Source organism: Panthera pardus, unplaced genomic scaffold (genome assembly GCF_024362965.1).
Source record: "Panthera pardus isolate Hobbes unplaced genomic scaffold, ASM2436296v1 HiC_scaffold_2, whole genome shotgun sequence".
Taxonomy (NCBI): domain Eukaryota; kingdom Metazoa; phylum Chordata; class Mammalia; order Carnivora; family Felidae; genus Panthera; species Panthera pardus.
The window spans coordinates 133160296-133184872 of NW_026526765.1; the positions used below are offsets into that span (position 1 = coordinate 133160296).

Here is a 24577-nt window from a genome sequence, read left to right on the forward strand (position 1 = left end):
TTTGAGCCACTTATGGTTTGTTAAGTCATGTTTTTACTAAACTGAAAACACAATGTTATGTTGAAGTCTAATAAAACCTCATAATACAACTGTTACAGAACTGCCTTTTACAGCTTCTTCAAACATTTCACTGATCTGGAAAGCTGTAATTTGAAAGAAATTAGCAATAAAAGGAAAGAACTATGGAGCTTATTTCTAAGTTACAACTCATTGCTTGGTGATGACAGGAATGAATAGTTACATAATAGACTAAACAAAAAATTGCCAATCAATGATAATCTGATTTTACTAATACAGAAAGCACTTTGTCACTTAGAATCCATGTGAAAAATGTTACGATTACTTCCAATATTTAGTTTTACCTATATACAGAAGGCTTCATTTCAGCAAAATGAAACAGAAGTATATAAAGACAATCCTGACATACTGCAGAAACTTAAAGATTCATCAGTAAAATGTGCATAACATTTAAATTTGTTGAAAAAATTAGTGTGTTTCATTTTCGCTCTCTTCATCCATACAAATTATACATGGGACTAACAACCGTGATGCATTAAATCTGATAATGTAGGTCAAAAGCATGTTATCATGCCCAGCAGTTATGTTTCAAAAAATAATTGCCACTATTATCTGAACACAGCTCCAAGAAAATAGGATCTTGTCTGACAGTGATGGTTACAAACGCAGTGCCTGTCACCAAGAGCTCAACAATTACCTGTTGAGTGACTGAAATACAAGTAACATAAAATTTCATCTTGGTCATTTATGTTGATTTTACATGTTCAGAACTACTCCTCTGAATTTGGTGTAACCTGGATTTTTATTTGAAACTGTACTAATCTCTGTTTTCAACTTAACCCTCAGGTCATATAACACAATACAATGAACAACTAGTATTTACACTTTCATGTTATAAAAGGCTGCCTCTGCTTGCCCTCTATGTCATAAACGAGTTCATATTCACAGACTAATTATTTGTGGATGGAAGAACTTTGGCCTGTGACATCTAGAAAATGCAGATCTCAGTGAAAGCAGCCGCTGGCCAGCACCATCTGGGTTGCGGAACTCGTTGAACATGACGCAGGTCGATTCTGTAAAACCCAGGTCTCAACACGGACACGATTTGTGGCACAGTAAAGAGCCCTGGCTCCTGACTATCTGTACAATGTATGTGTCTGTTGGGCTAAGGACTATGCCAGAGATGAAGGTAAAGATGTGCTGAAGTTACTCAGCACTGCTTGTCTTATTCTGTGCAGGGAGAGAACTGAGGGGATGATGCTCTCACCTGCTAGTAGTTGTAATGATTATCCAAACATCATTACTAAAATCTAATCAAGCCCAAAACTAAGCATCTTATATTTTTTAAGTTTTGACTCTTTTTTTTTTAAAGAAACCCTGAACGTTGTTATATTATTTTTATCCTAGACTTCATAACTGGACATTATATTTGTTTATAAGTTAGCACTTATTTCATATTTAAAAAAAACTACACTTTTATAAATTGGTATCTGTTTAATCTCCAAAATGTACTGTTAAAGCCAATGTTAAGGTTACTTGGTAAACTTAAACCTCTCCTATGGCAAAAAGCACATAGGAAAAGTATACATTTCACATACTGCCACACAGCTGGAAACATACCCTAGAAACCAAGAATAAAATATTATTCAATATTAATAAAATATAAATCAGTGTATAAGTTAAGAATCAAGATAAACTGTTGAACACTACCTCAAGTAGTTCTTTATATTAATAAGATAACTAGGCAAGTTCAAAAGGAGTCTCTCCAAATTAAAACCACTATAGAGAGCAACCACAACTTTTCAGTAAAATATTTCCTTGTTAATTCCCTTAATAATCAATCATAGAAAATTGAGATGGGCCTCAAAACATCACTATTCCCATGATATCCTTCCATTTCTCCATTAGATATCTAAGCCTTCAGCACCCTGACCCTATGGACACTTCTAGCTCCATTCCTCTCTTCCCTATGTAGCCCTTTTAAGAGAGGAAGTGAAAATTAATCCTGTGATGGGGCTAGAGGAGATCCAAACTTGGCACTCTTGGTCCCAACCCACTAAAAGACAAAGTAGTTTACAGTTACAAATGGCAAACAAACTCATACCTATACATGAGTTTTAAACCCTAACTCTCTCCCTCTTTTTCTCCTTAGAAAATTATGTCAGATAAGGATTCCTGGGTGCCTGACTGGCTCAGTCGGTGGAACGTGTGACTCTTGATCTCAGCGTTGGGAGTTTGAACCCCATGTTGGGTGTACACATTACTTAAAAAAAGGCGGGGGGATTATTGTTCCAGAGACATTCCCAGTCTGGAATTTGATCTAGTCATCCTATAGTGTCATTTACTAAGTTCCTGTCTCCCTTGCATATTATATAAAATGCTTCCTGGAGCTACAGGCAATGACATAGTTCAGATTCAATTTCTCAGAAAACAATGGTTTAGATACTTTTATTGAGTCAAGGGCTTACAAAGTTGGAACATTTTAATTTTCTTTCCTTCTTCGCTTATCACATAGAATTATCAGAGAACAAATCTCATCAATTTCTTGCTTACACTGAGTTTAGGTAAGGACACTTTCATTCATGAAAGCTTGACTCAACAGGAGATTCTTTGTATTTATTTATCAATTTTGCTAATAAGTTAGTTCCCTAGCATTCTTCAAAGGTAAAAAAAATGAAAAGATCTTTTTTGTGGTGTCTGTGAACCTAAGGATTTTATCATCTATTATATCTTCATTCAAAACAGTTATTAGTAGTAGTACTGCTGTTCAAATTATCCAAACTTAGGTCAGTGTTAGCTTCTTCAAGTTGGCTCCTGGGTCCTTTTGACCTGAAACCAAGCACCTTTGTTACCTCTCTACTTTGCAATGTGAAAAGATGTCTAGGCTCTTATAGTACATTTCCTGCCCAGATCTGGAAATCAATTGTTTCTCTAAGGTCCCCTGGTTCCTCTGAATGAAAATACACAACATAGGCACTAGGGGTGCTCACTGCTACTGGGCTGGTCATTTGCTACAGGGAATTTTTATGCAAAGAAGTAAGCGACAGGGACTTTTGGAATAAAACGTGTGAATCACAACAATATATTCAACTTAGAATCATGACTATAGGATGCAATATATTCTCGCCAGATTTAGACTTGTATCTACTTTGTGGAACATAAATAAATCCCATTACGGCTGTCCAAGTCCATGAAGCAGATAGAGGTGACAGAAGGGGCTTACAGTCATTGAAAAAAAAACTCCACGAAACTTTCACTGCAGGTGATGAAACAACTTTTTTATATTCTGTCAAGGATCAGCCAAATTTCCAAAGTCACCAACAAGTGAAAACTGAATGCCTTCTAGCAAAGTTTCAAAGTCTGTGGTCAAAGTCTCTAAAGTATGTGTATTCATGGATATATATAAAAACTACTGGCAGTATCAAAAGATGAAATGGCTTTTCAGTCACGATGTAGGAGAATCTATGCTTCCCCTAAGTCTGTGTTCACATGGAGAATAACAGTCTGTGGGATTCATGCTGCTAACGGCTTCATGCCCCAGTGCCCCCATCGAGGCTTACAACCTAGACTGGAAAGCCTGAAGATAGGGACAAGTTCTTTGGTGACTTGCTGGTCCCCACAAGTACCTAACACCGCATTCGTTTCTCCTTTCACTTCTATTGCCCAGAATGGAAGTAGCGGAAATAAAAAAAGCATGGGGCACCGAGTACGCAAGAAGCCAAAAAGAAAGTCTCACTGTAGCCTGACGAAACACTTTTGGACAAATCCATACCTTACACCACAATATGGCTCAGTGTAGACTCATGTACATATAAAACTTCAGCCAAGAGTCATGCATGCTCAGCACGGCCATAATCATATTGCTACTAGCTTCCCCCAGGGCCACAGTGATTTGGATATTCTGGTAAGTAAGAAATAGGAAGACAATGAGGAAGAATGAAAGGCTCAATGTAGTTCTCTAAATAGCTCATGCAGATAAAAGAGAAATTGTGTACACATAATGTCAAACTGATCTGTAAAATAGGTGAGGCAGATGGTACAGGTTGATCCTCTTGTCAGTCGATCCACTCTGACAACTTTACAGGAGCTGCTAAAGTCCATGTTCTCCCCTTTCTCTAGGGATCTCCTCATTCCAGCTAAATGACGGGTTCTGATTTGGAAAATGGAATTCTTCTCTTCTTGTTCCAAGAGGTCCCAAAGCCATTCCCCTGATCTCTTGGGTTCTCTCCCTTGGCAGGAGTCGGGGGGGGCGAGGTAAAATCTCACAAGGCAGATCTTGTGGACTCCAACGAAAGAGGCCTCAGGGCACCCAAAGAAGAGACCAAGACTTGATAATGTGGATTCCGAGTTCTGGGCGTAATAGACCAGCTGTCAGGTCATGGGAAAACAACTCTGTCAAAGTTCCCCTAAATGGGAAGAATGAGGTTACACCTATAGAATACTAAACAAATACTGGATGCATGCCACTCATCTAAGGGGTGAAATCTGGGAGGAGGCAATAAGGGGCAACCCAACTGAGAAGAAATCGGTTAGAAGCTCCATTCTTGCTACAAAATACATTGAGCATCCTAAGTAACTGGACACATACATGTTTTTGTATAGGCTGAAATAAAATTTTATATTTAAATACACTAGTTTGAAAGTGCTCAGTATCATTCCTCACCTATACAGACCTATGTTGCTTTTTGAAAGGTAAAAAATAATTTAAAAATTTAAACCTCACTTTATTAGTAACAGTAATCTCGTAACAATGATGTGAGAAGACTGAATTTACCTCCTCGGACAAATCCATTAGTAGCTATTGCTGATGTAGACAATCCTGTGATAGTTGTCACAACAGTGGCCATTATAATTACAACAACCGACAGACCTTGAGGGGAAAAGAAAAGAGGCTGAGAAATACTTATTTCAACTTGCTATATCTAGAAAAGGTTAATAAACCTAATTTACGTTATAGTAAACAATTACCTTATTTTTACCCCATTTTAGAAAAATCAAACCAAAATTATAAAAAAAGGAACATTAAGACAACAATCTGATACAAAGAAAAAACAGTGTACAATAATTTCTAATTGTTTGAATTTTAGGAGGTTCCCAGGCTAGATGAGCACACAGCTACTCTGCTTACTCATTCTCAAGTGAATCAAGCAGTATGGAACTTCGCTTACCTATTCCAGCTTGACCCACAATCCACGACAACCTAATGAAGAGCATCACACCCCAAATGTTCAACATACAACGTACCTAGAAAAGAAAAGAAGCCAAGTTACAGATGAAGCAAAGTGATCAAACATAGTACATCAGTAAATGTTAAACTAGCCAAAAGGAGGATAACATACATTTAGAACTATATAGAAAATCACTTTAAATCTCTTATCCTTTTCTTTATATTATTTTTAAAAGAATTTACTGAGAGCTAAAATGTAAGCTAATTTAATAATATAACACACACACGGCAGCAAAAGCAACTGAACAAAGTAAAAGGGTATTTTAAGACTTCAACCCTAAGAAAGTAGTTCCTGTTCCCATTTATCAAAGCAACTAGGTATAATTTTTGCTTGTTCTTTATCAACATTATTTCCTGATTCCTTCAGAAGATTCAGGTATTACAAAATATCTGTCAACACAAAATGCCAATTGTTCACACATGTTTTATTTTTTAAAGTATATTTATTTTTAAGTAATCTCTACACCCAGTGTGGGGCTCAAACTCACCACCCCAAGATCAAGAACTGCACACTCCTTTGACTAAGCCAGCCAGGTGCTCCTCACACATCTTTTAAAATTCTCAACTATTTGACAGAGCTTCCTGTATTTATTTTTACTTTTATTTATTATGCTTACACATAGAACATAGTCTTCTAAAATATGAACATTTAAGAATAGGCAAAGAGCACTACCTGGAGCTTCACATTTACTCTGTCCATTAAAAGTGATGAAAGTACTCCTAGAAGTGGGACTTCTCCTCGACTTCTTTTCTAAATGTCAACACAACTCTTAAGTACCCCCAAAGTCTAAATGGGAGGGCCTTTTAGTTTACCTGTCTACTCTAGTCAGTTCCTTAGTGCCTATGTGAACACAGAAAAACAGAAGCAAATCTGAAACTAAGTCACTCAAACCTATTTGGTGAAGTGACCTCAACACTTAAGAAAACAATTTCTCCTTTATTTTGTTCCTCATTAACTTTTATACATTTCTCTTCGAGAAAATAATGGCATAGCAGAAAAGGAAGCAGCAATCTATCAGCTCTATTGCCCGTTCAGCTTTCTTGATTCTGATGCTTCCAACAATTTCATCATTTCATACTTAATTTCTGACAAATGACAATATGTGAGATTTATAAGAGGTAACAGAATATAATTTAGAGGAAATCAACTATAGTATGATTCCATTAATACATATATCCTGTTTCCTTTACTGAATTTAATACAAGAAAAAGAGGTACATGTTATTAATATGGTCTTCTGTAACAGACAAGCTCTCTTAAGAAATGATAAGAATATTAGGAAGATTTTCTAATAAAAAGAAATGTTGTAACTCTAAAATTAAGTCTATAGGTACGTACTAATACACCCTTGATCCAGCCAAACTTCACAACTCCTTTACTTTCCGCAGCATACGTGACCACAGCATCTCTGGTTGGAGTACTTTCTTCCCCATTGGCAAAGCCGTCCTCAAAAGGTTCCTGGTTATAAAAGAAGTGTGAATTATTCATTATTTGAAGTTCACAATCACCTGATAAAGACAAATATCACTAAATACATTTACTCATGTTAAAGAGGATACAGATTTCCAAGAATCAAGGGAGTCTGCATATTTTACCTAAGAAAAAAAATGTACAGCACATATTTTACCTTCAAAAAAAAAAGGTAGAGCAACAAAGTAGAGGAAAACCTTAATTAATGAGTGTTTAAAAAATTTAAATCTTATCATGACAGTAAACCCATTTTAATCATTTCAAATTTTAATTACACTTTGGTGGTGTCTGGAGAACAAATACTGTTTGCTAAGTATAGGCTTAGCTAAGTAAGTCAATTCAGACCTTGTTTCTCTGGCCACAACTTTACAGTATTTGGTTGGCATCCTTCCTACAAATGAAATTACAACATTAACAATTTAAAACTCCTCATCATCAATGAACAGGTTTCCCCTATAGTCCGTTATAGCCGGATTCCCAAGATTCATTCCTAACTCCTGCCTTTACTCACTCTTCATCTGCATTCAACCATTTAGTGCTTTTTTTCCATTGTAATTTTTCTCAGATTCAGACATGAACTGGTTATCCTTCATGTCTGATTGTATTATTCTTATATTTTGTTCTCTAACTTCCCTCTCTCTCTCCCTCTTCCTTTAGTTTTCTTGTTCAGTTCCAATACACCCAAGATAAATGACACATTTCCATACCAGGAACAACGTTATTAAATAGGTCATGAAGGGTGAAGGGAGGTGTTGGGGCAGGGAAAATGCTTTATGTCTAGAATCATGTCCCTGACACTATCCCCATAATTTTTCTTTACCTGTATGTCAACAGCAGGGAACAAAATACAGCTGTGTTTTTAATCTCATTCTTTAAATGGAGAAAAATCAACTAAATTATCATATAACCCTCAAACTTGTCATCCAGATTTCCTGCCATACTTTTTTAAGCCATTTTCAGTGGTTCATACTCTCTAGTGATTTCCTAATACAAATATTTTTCACAGAAATGAACCAGATGCTGTGTTACCAGAGAGAAAAATCTGTCATAACCCTAACTTTCCTTTTTTGCTTGACCAGTATCTATTAGGCAAGTAAACTCATTAAATTCCATTTAATGTATTGTATTTCTTAAGATCAACCTGGATCAGCTCTTACATTCCATATTTAGTTGAATGACTACTAATTCTTAGGTTTTGAAGCCACAGAAGAAACATTGTAAGTTAGATGCAATAATTTCTTTAAATATATTTTTTCAAATTATTTTACCTAGGCTTTTTAATGACAATAAAATAATAATCTAATTTTCAACTAATCCTCATTCTCCATTAAAAGACAAGGCAATAACTTCACCTATGTGAAACATACAAAAAACAAGTCCGCCTAAGATCACGAAGAAATTAAACATGAATGTTCGTGTTAACCACAAATCTGTGATAGTTGACAGAGTTCTAAAAACAGAGCCTATGGGACATAAATTATAATAATTGCCCTTGTAACTCACAGTTTCATAACTACTATCTTCGGCATCAATGATTACGGTTCTGTACTCTAAGAAGATTGCCCCAAGCGTATGGTATATAGAACCACTCCCATTAACAAAAATTAATTAACTTAATTTGCTATAATTTTTTCACAGATTTATGGAGATATAATTCATATACCACACAACTCACCCAATTAGAGTACACATGTCAATGACTTTTAGAAAATTCACCAAGTTTCACCATTATCACCACAATCACACAATCAATTTTAGAAAATTTTCATCATCTCAAAAAGAAATTCCAAGCCCATCAGCAGTCATTCCCATTTCTCCTTTGCTCCAGCTCCTGGCAATCACTTATCAACTTTCTGTCTGTGTGGATCTCCTATTCTGACATTTCATACAAATGGAACGGAATCATGTGATATGTGGCCTCTGTCTGTGGCTTCTTTCACCCAGTGTAACCGTTTTTCAAGATTCATCCATATGTTGTTTCAGTACCTCACTCCTTTTTATTGCCAAATAATATCCCATTGTATGGATATACCACATTTGTCTATTTGTTCTTCACTTGATGAACATTTGAGCCCATTCCACATTATGGCTGCTATGAAATATGCTCCTGTGAACATGTGTGCACAAGATTTTGTGTGGACATACATTTTCATTGGAATTGAAAACAGAATTTTCAATTCCAGTGGAATTGCTGGCTCTCATTTTTGAAATGACTACTTCTGGTCATTTTTTTTCTTTGGTATCAGACTGCAGAGTGTCACTCCTCATTTCAGTCAGTCCATGTGCCTTTTGTTATTCCCCTTCCTCACTTAGCATCTGGTATAAACAATGTAATCAGTAACCATAACTGTTAGAAACACGTATAGGCAAGAAAAAAAAAAAAGAAATGTGACCAGAGGCCTGTGTGACTCAATCACAAGAGCAACCCACTTTGGCTTTATTTCCACTGTTGAAGGTGTTCTGGACGGTACAACATCGATGATGATGATCACTCCCCACTCACAAAAAAAAAAAAAAAAAAAAAAAAAGACTCCTCATAGGCATTGATAACTCAACAGTTCCATTATTCAAATAAAGCCAGAATAAAAATTTCTCCCTGTTAATTCAATCAATTGTAAAGCAGACAGAAGCTCCTTGGCTTTCACTCTAGGGTATGTAGTGCTCTGCCCTTAACTTGTAAATAGAGACGTTAATATATTATATAATCTTCCAAGTATTGCAAAAAAATATAGTTTCTATAATATCCAAAAATACCTCTTCCTTTCCATTTTTATTTAAAAAGAAAAAGACATATATATGTCATAAGCTAACTTTTCCAAGGTTAAGTATTAATGTGAGACTTTTTTTTTTTGTTTGTTTATTTTAAGAGAGAGACAGAGACAAAGAGCGAGCTAGAGAGCATGAGTAGAGGAGGGGCAAAGAGAGAGGGAGACACAGAATCCCAAGCAGGCTCCAGGCTCTGAGCTGTCAGCACATAGCCCCATGTGGGGCTGCAACTCACAAGCCATGAGATCATGACCTGAGCTGAAGTCTGATGCTTAACAGACTAAGCCACCCAGGCGCCCTAATGTGGGTGTCTTTTTAACAATGCAAAAAGCATGCAGGCATCTTAAAATTTTTGCTGTGGGTGTTTATCAGAATTCCACATCAAAGTTGAAGATCTAGTGACAACTATGCAAATTTCCACTATACTATGAACAACTGTATTCAAAACATGAAGATTTTCCTGCATGTATGAAAGCAGTATTTTAGAATAAACATGACTCCACATAAAATGAAAGTTATCTTCCTTTCCACGTCCCAAGGCTCTATTTAAAAACCGTTACTAATCTCTAGCATACAATTAAAAAATTATAATCAAGTATTTATTACTTATAGTTCAATCAATACATTTAAGTATAATAGAATTGGGTTTACATTGTATTAATTTCCTGCAGTAACACGAAATCAAAGTAGAATACACATATTTTGTTCCTTTAAATAAATTAATTTCAGAAAAAGAATGAAAATGTCAGTGTGGGATTCTGCGTACATACAAAAAATTGTTTAAAAACCTTATAATCAGAAAATTTCACATTTACCATTAAGAAATAAAATTATGCTGATAAAAAGCTACATAAATAATATCTTCAACCCAACTAACATTTTCACAGTTATGATCGGTTTGTGTTTTTTACTGTTTTTCACATAATGGATAAAAGGTCAAAAATAAACAACATAATTGAATTTTATGGCTAATACCATATCAAATGAGATGGACCAAGTGGACCAAATTAATTTGGATTTATGTGGGGAAAAATCTTTCAGAAAATATCAATTGTGATTCTGAGTCTACCAAACAGGACTGCTGTTCGGGGTGAGGACAGAATGGGGAAGAGAGGAAGAGACAGAGGAAAACAATAAAAGACCCAGAGAGTTAGGCCCTCAGTAAGTGGAAGGATTTTGAAATGAAAGAAATAGAGATACTAGTAAATTAAGTTAGCCTGAAAAGGGAATGATTAATTCAGCTGGACATGCTCAATTTGAGGAGTCATGAGACAATTAAAGAGTTCTATCATGCTGTTAAAAAATTCATGACTGGAACTTAGGAGAGGGGCCAGGGATGAAGAGCAAGTGGGCAAAGCTATGGAAACAAAATGAAAAAAGAAACTTACAGAGAGAAAGAGTGAGGAGTTGACCATTTTTCTGAGGACACAGAAAATACAAAAATGAAAAGGAACTCTGGTCTCCATGTCCATTATTTCTTTGCAGAGTAGAGAAAAAAGTTTTTGCAGTATGGGTAATCTCTTCTCTCCCTTCTCAACTCGATCATTCTTTCTCCTTTAACGATGGTTAACTTTTTACCACACAATGACCACCCCCTCCCCCCCCCACACACACACAAAACCACCAGTACGTACCATTAACAAATACCCAGCCAAATTTGCTGAAATATTACAGCACATTCCTCAATGACGGCCAACCTGGCTTCACCCCACCACAACACAAAAATAGCTTTAATACATCCCAAGACTTCTCTGCTGCCACATCTAATGTACATCTTTCAGTCACTCTCCATTCAACTTTTGAAATGCATTTCACTGCTGACTACTCTTTCTTGAAACATTTCTTCCAACGCCACACTTTCTCAAAGCATCTTCTACCCAGCAATTAAATATAACACTTGGTCCTAGACTCATCTCCTTTTCTTATTCTGTATTTTCTTTCTATGGTCATTTCACTAAACCCATGGCTTTAAAAACGATCTGTATGTGAAGTAAAAATGATGGCTCCTATTCATTTCCAGATCAGACCTACCCTCTGAATTTCAGGCCGGAGTACACATAATGGTGTGCCACTTGGATATTTTTTTTTCTATTCTAATTCTTATGAAATGAGAAAAAGAAATTGTCAATGTGCTATAAACAGCAACTTTCCTCTGCATGAAAAGAAGGAAACAGTTTCTCTTTTTTGGATTAGGTTCAGTAAACACCTAACTATCAAAAAAAGTATTTGATGAGAAAAATAGCAAGGTCTTAATAATTAAAACCTTAATAGTGTAAATGTATGTTAGATTCCTCAATGGATATCTAAAAAAACTGTTACAAAGTTTCAGTTTCCAAACGAACAATTAAACATAAATTCGCCCATTTAAATTACCTTTTATGTATCAAATGTCATATTTCAATTCTGTTTGATCTAAGACACTACCCGTAATCCACTAAGATTAATCATCATTTCTCAGCATAAAAAAAAAGCCACTTATATATGAAGCTACTCTTTCTTCCCTAACAAAACAATTTTCTTCAGAATTTTTCAAACAACTTACGATGAAACCATATTTGTTTTCAAAACAATGGATAAAAGTCAAGCTTTAGAAAAAAAATACTTGACCACGTTTTCAAAACATTACCAATGAAAACTTTAATACTGCTTTAGACTAGCTCTATAACCTGGAGTGCAAGGCTGTCCTGTATGTACATCCTTCTCAGGTCCCAAATGTGCACATCATTGCACTTCTCATTGTTAAATGCTTTAGCTCACCTTACATTAAAATGTCATTTATTTCTCTTTCTTTGGATACCCCAGTCACTAAATCCACAGAATTTTCATCTCTAGCATACAATGTAGCATAGATGGTCTTTACAATATACGGGAGAAAGATATTAATACTCATGAAAGATGACCGTGCAGGGATAAGAATGAGTTGGTAAGGTGTTTATCACTGTGCAAAGAAACATCAAGACCGTTTCAACACAGCAACTTCTGAATAGTTAAAATACTAACAAAAACATTTCTAGTCATGTTTATTAGAATGGTAATAAATCTAATTTGTTTTAATACAAATTCATTCTGATTTTACAATTAAACTGGTAATGACTTGGTAAAAGTGTCTTTGCTCAACAATTTCAGGTCACAACAGGCAAAAGACAATGTTTGTGGTTTTAACTGTATTTTAAAGAACTGAGCAAACTTTAGGCCTAAGGCTGCCACAATACTCTTTCCAGGTAGACTCATGGATGCTCAAATATGGACACTCCTCAAAAAGAGAAATGTTCCCAACTCTTAACTGTATTTAATATATTAAAAAGCCCACCATGGGGCACCTGGGTCGATCAGTGGGCTCAGCGTGCAACCTTGGCTCAGGTCATGATCTCGCAGTCTGTGGGTTCAAGCCCCACATCGGGCTCTGTGCTGACAACTTGGAGCCTGGCGTCTGCTTTGGATTCTAGGTCTCCCTCTCTCGCTGCCCCTCTCCCAACTCAGGCTCTGTCTCTCTCTCTCTCTCTCAAAAATAAACAAACATTAAAAAAAATTTTTTTTTAAAGTCCATAGTAACTTCTAGGACACCTGGGTGGTTCAGTCGGTTACGCTTCTGACTTCGGCTCAGGTCATGATCTCACGGTTCGTGGGTTCGAGCCCCATGTCAGGCTCTGTGCTGAAAGCTCTGAGCATGGAGTTCGCTTCAGATTCTGTGTCTCCCTCTCTCTCTGCCGCGCCCCCTCTCGCTCTGTCTCTGTCTCTCAAAAATGAATAAACATTAAAAAAAGAAAAAAGTCCATAGTAACTTCTAATGTTTTTCTGTTATTTGAAGATTCTACATTTGCAGAAAGCTGTTTCTGGGCATAAAACATAATCACATCCTTCTACTCATTCATTAAACAACCATTCATTAATCAATTTTATCAAGCATCATTATTAGGTACTTTCCAGCCCTCCTGGACTTATTTTTACAGCAGAGGTTAGAGATGAAAGGGTAGGTCTTCTGCCTTAAATGTGGGTTTTCTTCCACTATACCAAAGCAGCCTCTATTAAATTAAATGCTTAACCCAGTCAAAAAAAGTTGGGTGCCTTTTCAATAGTACCCCATTTCAAGTCACAGCCTCTCTGTAACAGTCAGTTTCTTAATCTGTACAAGGGAAATGACAATCCCTGCCCACCAGTACCATCCCCCTGGATTCTTGAGGCTCTTCAAATAAAGATCAATTGGTAACAACACAGCCACATAAAGCAGTTGAGGTTTCTAGTTCGTGACTATAAAGCCAGCTGATACAACTTGCTTATAATACAGCAACTTAAATTTAAATGCCAGTGCCATGTTAGAAATGTGAGATTATGACTCACTTATGGTTATATATTTCAAAAGAACTTGTGGAAAACTTATTCTTAGGTGCCCTGGCTTTTCAGTGCCTGACCACTTTTCAACAAGAACAAGATTATGCCCTGTCTGAGCAAGGGTAGCAGCTTCCCTAGGATTCTGCATGTTCTAGGTACCTGGTCAAGGATGTTCCTGTGGCACCTGCTGAGCAGCTCAACCTATCACAGTACAGGAAGACCAAAACCCATGCCAGTGAGCATCACTTAACTGCTCCTGCAACTAGAACTCCTCTTCCTTTTGTCTGCCTACTGCTTCCCTGAAATGCATACTGCATGAGTCGTCATTATGTTCTATGGAGCCACTGTGAGTCTATGTTTCTGTGGAAAGGTCTATTTATTTAGACAAACGCAATTTGCTTCTAGTATTGCCTCTGCAACTAGAAAGTGGTTCTTAAACCAATATGCTAACTTACATAGTTAATGTGAGGATCAAACAAGAAAAGGTACTGTTTTACCAAAATGAAACAAAATAAAACCAAAACAAAGCCCAAGGCTGATTATTTCATTGAAGATAAAGCTGCGAAGACAAAAAGAGAATATATTACGACAGAGAATTAGTTTTCAAGAAGACAAAGCTACACACACACACACACACACACACACACACACTACCTAATCATTTTTTTTGCTACCACAAAAAAGGAGTCAAAAATTCATTGACCCCGCCAAATGTAGACTAGGGAACTATAACTATACACTGCTTTCTAGCATTTTGACCTACGAAATAAAATTTGGATCTCAGTCAGAACTGATGTACCTTTTTACAAAGTAAATTGACCTTACCAAATAATCCAAAGTTACAGAAACAACATGAATAGGAAAAGAATGTGGGGGTGGAGGGATGCTGATACACAGCTATGAACTTGAAATGCATTTAACAAGTGCTTATTCAGAAGAAGGTCCTAGGTACAGTAATAGTAGCTATTGTAAAGAATACATAAATTTAACAATATACAAAAAATGTTTAGTCCAATTTCAAATTATTCTGGAAGACCACATCATCTAAATGCTAAAAAATCCTAATTATAACCATCAAAAATGTCACAAGTCCAACGTCAATGGAGATCTCATATAAGACTGAAATAAGAATTCCTTTCAAAATTTATTTCAAATTCTATCCCAAATTAATAAACACACTAAATGAAAAAAACAAGATGGAAAAGCTTAGTTAGCAGTTATCACAAGCTGCCTTAGTGCACTTAGTTCCACGTGTTTCTGACCTACCCCCTTACTATTTTCTATAAGCACATGAACATCTGGAAAACATAACAGAGATAAGAATGATGTCTTCCCAATTACTTGCAAAGAGTTCAATTCTGGATGAGAATTGGTTTGTGGGTTAAAAAATAGTTTGATTTTATATATTTGGGGGTGAGGTGAACCCTGACACTGAATCTAACCCTATCAATTCCAGTCTGTGATACACACCAGAATTCTTCTACTAATATTGCCAGATACGATGATATATAGCTTTTCCTGCTTTTAATAAGCAAAAGTTTCTTACAAAATATAGCTGCACATAATCTATGACTCGTTACTCATTACCTTAGGTCAACCAAGAATTCTTAGTATGTGAGACCTTCATAATCTGTCTGGCTTACTTTAGTAACAGTCACCATTTACTGAAAACTACTGTGCCAGACATTTCCCTAAATGTTTACACGTCCTATTTCCCTAAATTGGCACATCTTTGAGAGGTAGGTATTATCTTCACTTAAAAATGAGGAAACAGTCTTTTAAGAGGTTAACACAGCCCAAACTATACAGCTATTAATGTGACAGTGCAGAGAATCTTCTCATTTTTTTTTTTAATGTTTATCTATTATCAAGAAACAGAGAGAGACAGAGCATGAGCATGGGAGGGGCAGAGAGAGGGGGAGACACAGAATCTGAAGCAGGCTCCAGGCTCTGAGTTTTCAGCACAGAGCCCGATGTGGGGCTCGAACTCACATGCCGTGAAATCACTGGCCTGACCCGAAGTCAGATGCTTAACAGACTGAGCCACTCAGGCACCCTGAGAATCTTCTAAATGGTAGAAGTTCACATACAACAGTGAGCCAATTAAAATATTTTGGGCAAGGGGACAAAAGACAGACAAATCACCCAACTCAGGAAAATGTCCTGCTCAAACTTGGCAATTTCCCAGCTATTTTCACTCTTCAACCTTGTTTCATCTTTCCCTCCTCCCTCTGCTTCCACATCTAAAGAAGCTAAAAGCTTCTGACATTGTCCTCCTAACAAAGACACAAGTTCTACATGGGATGGAACTACAAGGGATTATTTTTAAACCTGTTTGTGCTTTGTAGAAATGCCCCAGGGTCTACAGTGTCTACAAAACTCTTTGCCCTAGAGGATTCTTAAAGACAGCTGCCCTGGACCCCCTATGGAAGAGAAAGAATAGCTACGGTCCAGACAAAATCTATCTGGGAAGACATGTCAAATGTTTAAATATAAAATTGTGTACCAATAGAGCTGTAGCTGGTATTTAACTTTAATAGTGTATTTGGAGGCTATCATGGCACAGAAAGTAGGTTAAAAAAAAAAAAAAAGGCCTATCATTCAGTTTTACATTACCTAGGATTTTCTATTTTTCACTTAAAAACCCACATCAGGTGCTTCAGCTAGTAACTCCTTTATATCAAATGTTCTAGGTCATACAAGTTTCTTTCATCCATCATATGCTTTTACCATTGTAACCTCTTGACTCCTGGATCCACCTACACATCCATGCCTTTCCAGGAAGGTTTGAAAAATAAAATTACCTACCCAGAATTTTTGAGACTTATCATCAATGTTTTGTTACCACGTATAACAAGATTAAAGAAACAGTAAACATTTCCAATTACAGACCACTTTCCTATTTCTGTAAATTTCCTTGGAAGTTATCATACATATCTTTATACACCCTCAAACTCCTATCCTTTAAGTTAGAAAATTACTGAAAGCGCGCTAAAATATTTAATTTGATGTAATATTGCTTTATTGTTGTAATACTGGTTTTAAAGTACTTTCTCGGGGGGGGGGGGGGGCATTTTGCTTGCTGTTCCCTCTGCCTGTAACACACTCTGAAGATGACTGGCTCCTTCAAATCTTTTAGGTCGTAGATTAAGTGTGGCTCCTCCGTCCCAGGCTGCCCGACGTACAGTTTCTCCTCATCAGTGCTCCTTTTATTGTCCTCATAGCACAATGGCATTCTGTGATTATCTTTTTATTCACTCAGTATTTGTAATCTATGCATCCACCTCCACTCCTTCATTATGCATTAAAATGGAGCATCCACAAAGGCGCGGACCTTTCCTATGATTTTTGTCAAAGACATAGTAAATGAATATTGACCCTTTACAGGTCAGGTCTATTTTCCAAACAATGTCATGTAATGGTACAAGTGAAATCTGAAGTGTCTATTCCTGAGTCAGATCCAGGTTCAAATTCTGGCTCTGCTATTCAGTAGCTATGTAAATTCTGGGAAGCTATTTAACCCCTCTGGCCCTCAGGGTCCACATCTGTCAGCTGGAGGTAATATTAGCTACTCCATACTGTTTGAGAAGATCAAGTGAAAAAACATGATGATTCACAGAACACAAAAACTCTCATACACTGCTGGCGGTAATATAAATTAATAAACGGCTTTGGAAAATAAATTTGGGCATTATCTTCTCAAACTGAAAACATGCATACCATTCAACCCAGCAATTCTACTTTAAGGGATAGCCCTACAGATACAAAATATAATATGAAGCAGGACATGTGTATAAAAATGTTCCTATCAACACTGGTTAATAACTGCCAAAAACAATCCAAACACATAACTGCAGAATAAACTGTAACATTTTACGCAGTGGAAGATAAATAGAAATAAAACTGAATGAATTATAAATACACAACCATAACAGTGAGCAAAAGATGATAGATAAAAATATACTGTATGATTCTATTTATATGAAGTTTTAAAGCAGGCAAACTAGACTAATACTTTTCAGGAACACATAAAGCTAACAAAAAGCATTAGATAAAATCAAGACCAACTCCCAAGCAAATCATCACCATTAAGTCAGGACAGTAGGTGGGGGAGGGAGGATTTGAAAGAGGTGCACAGAGGGTGTTTGGGGTACCAGCAATGTTCTGTTTCTTGATCTGGATGATGACTGTACAGATCATCATTTATGCTTTATGTCTTTTTCTTTGCTATATTCATATATATATATATAAATTTTATATAAATTTTATGTATATATAAATATATAAATTATATATAAATATATAAGTATATATATATATATTTTCCTATATTCTTGCCTAGCACTAACAAGTAATTACTGAATAGATTTGAGCTATTATTACAAACAACTAATTAGCAATCTATTACTGCAACTTTCCATGCTGTGTGTTTATAACCAGATGTTAAACAAATACATGAAAGTAAATACTACAAAACAGTATTTATCTAGACTCTACCATACAGCTTCTTATAAATTGATATTAGTAGGAATTATATTACCTCTGGAAGGATAAAATTAAAAATAATGACCTTTACATACAAATAGGATCACCGTTCTGGTAAAAGACTTACCACCTACCCTACCAGCAACTTAGTAGAATACAGTACAAATAACATGGCTTTGATCATTACAGATCACACTGCTGGAAATGTTTTTGTGACTCACCTGGCACTAAAAATGTGCTTAGTAAACTAGACAGCTTCCTCTCTTCACTATTTCCTTTAGTGAGAAAGGAGAATCACTTTACATCAGTTAGGGTTAACATTAGCTAGCATGGTCTGAGAAGAGAAGCAAACTTCTGGGCCCAGCTTTATTTAAGCAAATTTAATCAATGCTAATGACAGGCAAAAGAGTGAATATCTATTTCAGGACTATTAATAAATAAGAATTATTCTTCGTTTATAAGCATATTATTATGGATTTAAATAAACCCCAAATTACATTTAAAGAAAGGTTAAAGTTCACCAAAAAAATGCAATTTAAATCCTTAAACTTCTGAATAAGGTATTACTAAAGACATTTTAAAGATAAAAATCTTGCATATAATTTAACAGCATCTGTTTACTATTGTAAACTAAAGCATTAAATTAAATCCTGAAACATAGTAAAATTAGTAACTAAAAATGGATGCGTACATATATACATTTAGATGCCAAAGTGGCTGGGTTTATTCTAACAATTTTTTCATCAAGTACTAGCCAATTATATCATCCCAAAGCTACCAACATTTCCTATCCGTGCTGTCGGTGATTGGTGTATTCAGTGTAATGCTCCCCATACAGACTACTCTCTCAAAACAAAGTATTGTTTTACAGGAATCCAATCTGCTCTGGTTAACAATGGTCTATTAATATCCAGTGGCATTAATGCAAAGCTCAAAACTCAAGTGCCACAGATAAAAGTGGATGGTGTGACCATGTGACTTTACAATGAACCAAGTCAGAACTGCTGATTACAGTCAAAGAATTCAGTCCTCTACCTAGCCCATCATGCTCTTTACTAGCCATTCAAGAATGAGTTACAACACTGTGCATTAAAAATAGCATGATGTATGCATCATTTCAAATCCCACACAACTTGCTAACTCCAACAGTATGAACATAACTCAAACTACCAGAAAACTTATACCTCCCAGTATCAATAACTGTGTGATCTTTATCTCACGTTTTTTTTTAAACTTTATTTATTTGGAGAGAGAAAGAGGGAGCATGCATGCATGCATGTGTGAGGGAGGGGCAAAGAGAGTAGCACAGAGAGAATCCCAACCAGGCTCCATGCTGTCAGTGCAGAGCCCAATGTAGGGCTTGATCTCACAAACCATGAGATCATGACCTGAGTGGGAAAATCAAGACTTGGACACTTATTGGACAAAGCCACTCAGGCTCCCCCAAACTGTTTTATTTTTTAAATAAGAAGAATCAAAAGATGTTAGGGACATAGATACATGACCAGTGGCATCCTAAGTAGGTAAAATATTATAAAAGCAATATAGAGAACCACGTGATAGCAAAAACTACAGTCAGAGTATGGCATACACTTGTTGTTTCATGTATTTTTCACATCAATATATGGTATTTCTCACTATAAAAAATATCATCTTTCAGATCAAAGGTGGCAAGTCCTTTTTCTCAAGGTCACACAAATAGTAAGTGGAAGGCCAAGATTTAAATCCCTGACTGACAGCTCAACTACACATGCATGGTGAAGAACCTAAAGCAGATAGAAAAAAAGCAAAAACCAGAAAGGAAACATTCTTTATAGATACAGAGGCACAGGGTGAGATCCCTAAGTTTGATGTCTTTTTTAATGGAGAGCATTCCCCAACTGTGTGTAACTTGAATGAATAGAAGCCTTAGTACTTAGAAATAGAAGAGAAGATAGTCCAAAGCCAAAAGAGAAATTGGAAATTAAGTGGCAATCTCCAGAAAAGAAAACCTGAATGATATCAAGGGTAAGCCCTAAATCTTGGCAAACCACTAAATTGCACAGGGGAGACTTCCCAGTCCAAAGAGGCAGACTAAAAAATTGTCAGCTGAAAACCTACTGCATAGTGGAATGACAGAAACCAGTTTGTAGTCTAAGCCCAGGCAAGTTAAATACTTTTTGGAACAAAAAACAACAATCCTTAAAAGAAAATAAAACAACCATCACCACCCAAAGGTGCTATAACATATTATCAGCATGTACAATTTTCACCTCCAAATTAATAAAAAGGAACTATAACTCATACTTAGGAAAAAAACAATCACTAAAAATTAACCCCAAGTAGGCTCAGATGTTGCATTTAGTTGATAAAGACTTTAAAACAGCTATAATAAATATGTTAACAAAACTAAAGGTGAATATATCAGTGAGTAACAGAAAGGGAATCTCAACAGAGAAACAGAAGCTGTATTTTCAAAACTAGAAATTCTAGACCTGAAAGTCACAAAAACTGAAATGAAAAATTCACAAAATGGACTCAAAAGCAGAATGGAAATGGCAGCCAGAAGCAGTGAAAAGCATTAACTTACAAAGAGAAGAAACTTAACAAAACCAAAAAGGATACACACAGAAAGAAAACACACCTACATACAAATGTTGAAAGCCAAAAGTAAAGAGAAAATAATATGGTCAATGGCCTTATCAGAAACAATGGCTGCCACAAGACATTGGAAGTACATACTCAAAGAGCTGAAAGAAGAAAACCCTGTCAACCAAGAAGTGTACATCCAGCAAAACTATCTTTCAAACATGAAGTGAAATAAAGACATTTTTACATTAAAAAAACAAAAAAAATTGTTATCAGTTGACCTCCTTTACAAGAAGTAGTTAAGGGAGGAAAACAGTATCAGATAGCAACAGAAATCTACAAGAAGAAATGAAAATGAATGGGAATATAGGAGCGTAATATACCATACATCCAACTTTCTTTTCTTCTCTCTTTTTTCAATTTTTCTTTCTTTTTTTGAGAGACAGACAGAAAGAGCATGAGTAGGGGGAGGAGCAGTGAGAGAGGGAAAGAAAGAATCCCAAGCAGGCTCCAGGCTCAGCTCAGAGCCCGACACAGAGCTTGATCTCAGGACCTGACCTAATATCAAGAGTCAGCCACTTAACTGACTGAACCACCCAGGTGTCCCTCTTCTTTTTTCTTTTCTTTTTTTAAAACCATATGGTTTTTGAAAGCAAAAATTACAACACTGTATTGGGGTTTCTAATTTATAACAACCAGAACACTAAGGAAAAGAGTCTCTGTTAAGGTTCCCAGATTTTAGCTAAAGAAATTCAATATTCTCTCTAAATAGAGCAACCACTAAAATAATAAGGCAAAGAAATATATCACTGGAAAGTCAAAAGAAGAATTAAAATGCAATACCAAAAGATATGTGATTAGTACAAAAGATAATACGAAAAGAGGATTAGAAGAATAAGAAACAAGAAAACAGAAAACAAATATCAAAAATACCAAGCAATTACAACCAAATCATGATAGATGTAAATGACTAAGTAAGTCTGCGAAGAGAAAATGCAAATTAGCAGGTCTTTATCACAGGGTATATGTATGAGAACATTATCCAAACATGCACTTAAACAGAAGATTACTGTGGGTAACAGAAAACTTCTATTACTTATTTACTAATGATTATTTAATGCTAGATGGGAAGAGTCAACTATAAAAGTATAGTTTATAGAATGCACACAAAAACACAAGAATGTTAAGCTTTCCTTATTTTCCTAATCTTCTATTTTTTCTTTGCATAATGAAATAATAACAAAACATTTTAAATTAAGTAAAAAATGAAACCCTGGAGTAAATTTTTACATGGTTAGTTTTATAAAAAAGGATTAATTTTCAGCTTCTTAAAATTTGATACTCTAGGATGGCTTGAGACTGAAATTTCCCAAAAATGTACATTCCTGGAGTCTCTTTTAAGATTTAAAATACTATTGTAAAAATAAACAAAACAAAAATAATTTTGTGCCAGCACTGTGCAATGGAGATGCTACAATAACCAACATTCAGGTGCTGTTCTTTGCATCGATTCTAAAGGGCTATTCTAGACTGCTATTTACTGAAAACCTCGTTTCTGCTTTTTATGATTTACTTGCCTTCTGCCTCTATGACATGCTACCTATCTCTGGATCCACCTCTGCCAGTATTCATTTTCCCTTCCAACTTACTTTGGTTCTGGAAACCAGAGCACCATATTTGTGATCACTGTGAATAAAGTATAACTATACAGTTTCCAAGTATAGGTGTAGTCAGTCGAATCCCTTTTATGTGAAAACCTTTCCTTTATTGTTGTTGTTCTGTTTAAGAGATCAGCTTTTCTCTCTCTCTCTTTTTTTTTTTTTGGTCAGCAAATGTTCCAAATAATTGGGATTAACTCACAGTCAAGTAATTTTTCCAAGCCTACAAACTTACAGAATTGCATATTATTATTTCTAGAAATTTACAGATAAACCAATGCTGGAAGTAATTTATCATAAAACTTAATTTCTAAAATAGAAAGACTGAGTGTTTATGTCTAAAACAATTAGGTCCTATAAAAGAGAAAGTAGTATGTAGGCCCAACTACTCCACATGAACTCTTCAGGATTCAGACTTACCACTTAGTACTTATAATACCTCTGATTTCCCTACAGAATTTTATTATTTTTTAATATTTTATTGATTTTTGAGAGAGAGACAGAGTAGAAGCAGGGGAGGGGTAGAGAGAGAGGGAGACAGAGAATCTGAAAAAGGCTCCACGCTGTGAGCTGTCAGCACAGGGCCTGATGCAGGGCTCAAACTCGTGAACCAGGAGATCATGACCTGAGCCAAAGTCGGACGGTTAACCTATTGAGCCACCCAAGTGCCCCAGGATTTTATTTACTTTTGAGAGACACAGAGACAGACAGACAGAAAGGCAGACACACACACACACACACAGAGACTGAGAGAGACAGAGAGAGGGAGAGAGAGAACAAGCGGGGGAGGGGCAGAGAGACTGAGACACAGAATCGGAGGCAGGCTCCAGGCTCTGAGCTATCAGCACAAAGCCTGCCACGGGGCTCTAACCAATGAACTGTGAGATCATGACTGAGCCGAAGTCAGAAGCTTTACCTACTGGGCCACCTAGGCGCCCCTCCCTACAGGATTTTAAGAGGCCACTTAAAAAGCAATATACATGTCGGCCCTAATACCTCACAGGTAAGCTTTTGTTTATGTTTCCAGGTATATATAAACAGCCATCTATCACTTACTGGCTAAGAGACTTCAGCAAGTTCTATTAGCCTCTGAGTTTGTCTATTGATAAATTACCTGGTTTGCAAGTTAATTGTGCTCAGACTACAGAAAGCTCCTGAAACATGACAGATATCCAATAACTGGTAACTTAATGCAATTCAGTACATGTTATTGAAGGGTTAAAGGGAGATCTTGATAGTAGTACCCTTATCCTATATAAGGGTATTTTAAAGTTGAGTATCATCAGCACATCAAAAAATAACAATGTACTACTGTCATAGGCATAACCAAAGTGTAAGACTCTCAACATGCTCTGGGACACTGGTTCTTAAACCTGGCTCTCTGGGAAACACCAGGAAAGCTTTTTAAAAATTTTGGAAGAAAGGAGTCTGTAGTTTTTCTCCAGGGGATTCTTATTTAGAAATCACTGGTTCAGAAGAAAAGGAGAGGAAGGCAAAGACCCAGCTTCAACAAGATTCAGCCTCACCAAGTATCAGTTGTGTTGACTTTAGACAAACCAGACCTTGCAAAATGAGACTGCTACTTCAAGATCTTCTTAAAACTTACCTCCTCCAAAGATAGATTTGAAGACGAAATACAGATATGTAAGTTAAGAGTGCTTTGGAAACCTTAACACTTTATACAATATTAAGAAATTCCTTATAACCTTTCCAATTAAAGACCCAGATTTTCAGTCTCAGATGGAAATGGGAAGTTTCCACTGATTCAACAAACACTTCATGGAGGGCCTAATATGTCTAAACACCTTTATATGAGGAAGGATCCCATGCAAAATTACAAGAAAATTTGACTTTAATAATTAAAAACTTTGTTAATGTTTATTTTTGAGAGAGAATGCAAGTGGGTTAGGGGCAGAGACAGAGGCAGACACAGAATCCGAAGCAGGCTCCATGCTCTGAGCCTGATGTGCAGCACAGAGCCTGATGTGGGGCTCGAACTCATGAGCTGTGGAGATCATGACCTAGGCTGAAGTTGGACACTCAACAGACTGAGCCA

General features: G+C 36.2%; 1 protein-coding gene across 2 annotated transcripts in view; it reads right to left on the bottom strand.

The window, feature by feature from the left end:
• The window catches only part of SLC12A2 (solute carrier family 12 member 2), a 109699-nt gene that overhangs the window by 74344 nt on the left and 10778 nt on the right, over positions 1 to 24577 (bottom strand). For both annotated transcript variants that reach the window (XM_019422116.2, XM_019422115.2), the window contains exons 2-4: positions 6584 to 6703; positions 5187 to 5262; positions 4793 to 4888 (exon numbers count right to left, since the gene is read on the bottom strand). In XM_019422116.2, coding sequence (XP_019277661.1) covers positions 4793 to 4888; positions 5187 to 5262; positions 6584 to 6703 — 292 coding nt within the window. The remainder of the gene's footprint in view (positions 1 to 4792; positions 4889 to 5186; positions 5263 to 6583; positions 6704 to 24577) is intronic.